Below are 3,059 nucleotides of genomic sequence, written 5' to 3'. Positions count from 1 at the left end.
CCTGGTTGGTCACTAATTAGGTGGATGGACTGACTTGCTGTGTGCTTTGAACCAGTGCAAGGCCAAAGCATTGCCAACCGACACACCAAATCAAACAAGGTAGAATGGTACCCATTCATTCCAACAATTCAACAATCCAGATCATTAGAGCACAACTAAATGTATGCCTATTTTTGTTACAGTAACATCAATCTGGTATGAATGTCTCGAGATATTCATTTTGGAAGGATTTCTTTGATGCCACGTGCTCCCAAAATAATAATTAATGTGCTTCCACATCTTTGCATCGAATACACCTGAAAGTAACTGCAATATAGCTGGACGTTGTTGTGTAACTTTGCTGTATGTACTGGTCTTAAACATTTACAGCCAATGCATTCCTCCATCCCCAACGCAGATCAGTAATAGAAGGGAAATACGAATCTTGCATTTTAACTGGGATATATTGGTGTTGGCATCAAATATCTTCTCACATGGTTGAACATTCAAAGAAATCAGGTTACAATTTCGTGGTGGGTAGCTTAGGCACCAGTCAATTTGTAATGGTTAAAGTGGTGATATGACTGTGGCGGTTGCCAAGCAGGAAGCTAAGGAGAAGAGGATAAATTGTGCAATTTGATGTTCTTATTAAAATATGGGAATTAAGAAGTGGTATTCGAGCAATGCCATAAGCCACTTAATATTGTAGTACAGTAATAGTGCATGTTCTTTGCTTTGCTTCGGCCGATTACGACTTAATCGATGCCGCTGCTCAAAATAATCATTGAAAGAAGTGAAGGTTTGTACATCTTAACCAGGTCGGTAAAAGCACCTTAGGTAAAGAAGGATTTCTTTTGCATATGATGGTTGCGAAGCCATAGGCAGCGGTATTGAATTAGTGCAAATATGTGTATGTGCCTTTGTAATACTATAGTAGTTTATCCCTCGGTATTGGTGAGGCGCCACTTTTGAACTATGAATCAGCTCCCTTGTACCTCGTTAGGTGGGCTGGCCTTTTGGGCCATGCCAATAGCGCGGCCACCTCCGTGCTGAATATATATATTCCGCCCGAGTATTGTGTCTTCTTTCGTCTTCAGGTAGTCTCGGGACGCTACACTTTCCTTTGTAACTTAACTACTACTTACACTGTGGTCAAAAAAAAACTCGAAATTGTTTTAGAAAAATTTGGTTTACAATGCAAATTTTGCATTTAGTATGATAGGCGCGCTTAAGAATGGCAAGATAATGGTAAATTGCTTTTAATCTCTCAAAATAAATACATTTAAAAAGATTTTATTTACTAAATTCGTTTTTAAAAAATATTACAACAATATTTTTTGCAGGTTCTTTTACCGCTTTGCTTCTTTAATTTGAATTGTCCATAAATAGGTGCACTTGCTGGCTAGCCTGTGGTTCGCTGACCCATGTTTTCACGCCGCCCGTGTTGATTTGTTTCCAAAATCAGGCCCACTCACAAATAAAAGACTCTTTTCGACTGCTCGTGATTCATCACTAGGACAAGCAGTACATAATTGTTGCTATTTGCCAAATACATCTTTTCCACCCCTTCATCTTCACCAAATAGCACAGGTCAGGGAAACGTGACTTGTACTCCAAGAAAGGGCTATTTCATTATTTATGGTAGGTTTTGGTAGGTACAAGCGTGCTTTTTTCATTCTTTTTGATGGTCGGGAGGTGGTTTGGGTCCAACAGGCAGTCATTCGTTGGACATGCCCTCGCAGCACGCCTTCGCATTGTCCACTCAAAATATTCTTGAGATCTTGCCATGCGTCTTCATTATTCTAATTACTAGAATACTGCTGTTTCCGAATTTGTAAAATTGACGGTGATTGCGCGTCAATCATCGGTGCAACTTATTTGTCTCAAGATGAAATTCAACCTACCTGAAGCTGGCATGTTTCTAAAGGAAAATCCGACCGGTTAGTGTGACTGCTATTTCGTCCACAATATTTGCCATTTCTTACAAGTTCGCCATTACACAGTCATGTCCACTTTCACCGGCAAATTGTAGTGCTAATGATGGGGTCAATAGTTTTGCCGAACTCTATCGAGTTGGAACGTTCGTTCAAATAGCCGAGTGAGATGATGTGAGTACGAAGATTGGCATGCTCGTAATTGGCCACTGCAGGTGGGTGTGATTGCGTCTGTTCATCTTTAGCTTTCATTTTGTTGTTGAATAACTGTCCTAATGGAATTTGTAGGATCCAAATCGTGGGAGCGGTTCCTGGCATTGCGGCTGATGCTAATGTTGATCCACGTGGGTGAGTTATTCTTTAGCTTTCATCTTGTTTATTTTCGTTGTAAGACATCGACTTAAAGATATGGGCCTCGGCAGGACTGGTGTGTTTGCTGCTCATTTTCTTTGTCACTTGTTTAGGGCAACAGCCGATTTTGTTGTTGGCTGGTTGGCCAGTACTGAATGCTTGTGATTTACCCATTTTGAGCTATGGCCGCGTCACTTGTCCCTTTTCTGGCATTGTATGACTCCCGTTTTGAAAAAAACATCGGCCTTGTTATTGTGACAAATTTGTGGATGTTTTGTACTCTTCACAGGCTGTACATGAAGTGTGATTTAATGCTTCCTCAGAGATTTTCAATCACTTCTTGATTTTATACTCCTTTTCTCGCACTTTGATCCATTGCAGAGAGCATGGTCGTACTAATTAAGCGAATCTAATACAGAGTGAATTTAAATGCATCCTGCCTGTCCGTGGGCTCAGCCGCTGTTACGCACATTACCGTACTTCAGTGAAGGAATATGGTGCACTTGCATCTCAACGAACCAGTGTTGGATTTGGTTTAGTGAGTGTTGGTGGGATTTGTCTGGGACTTCCACTCGTTTCTGTTGCTCAGTCATCTACATGGCCTTTTTCCTGCTTTAGTTAATTAAGAAGAAGTGTGAGCAGTGAGAAGACTTCGGAAATCTGTTGTTTGTGTGACATGTTGTATATGTTGACGAGGCTTGCTTACCATATTTTCCTTTCGCGAACTGCATTGCTCCATATTGCTTAACCTCTCGCCGCTAATGTCACTGGAGATTGTCAGATTTTTTTGTGTGG

The 3,059-nt window shown here is 40.9% G+C and overlaps 1 protein-coding gene across 1 annotated transcript in view; it reads right to left on the bottom strand. All coding sequences in view use genetic code 11, as the record gives it.

Moving 5' to 3' along the window:
- Positions 1-1,131: 1,131 nt before the first annotated feature.
- EGR_10106 (hypothetical protein) overlaps positions 1,132-3,059 on the bottom strand; it is a gene marked incomplete at both ends in the record, with an annotated part of 2,688 nt that continues 760 nt past the window's right edge. The window contains one exon of the mRNA XM_024499355.1: positions 1,132-1,245. Coding sequence (XP_024346230.1) covers positions 1,132-1,245 — 114 coding nt within the window. The remainder of the gene's footprint in view (positions 1,246-3,059) is intronic.

The sequence above is a fragment of the Echinococcus granulosus genome (assembly GCF_000524195.1).
Source record: "Echinococcus granulosus chromosome Unknown EG_S00190, whole genome shotgun sequence".
Lineage (NCBI taxonomy): Eukaryota > Metazoa > Platyhelminthes > Cestoda > Cyclophyllidea > Taeniidae > Echinococcus > Echinococcus granulosus.
This window is presented reverse-complemented; position numbering and strand designations above follow the sequence as displayed.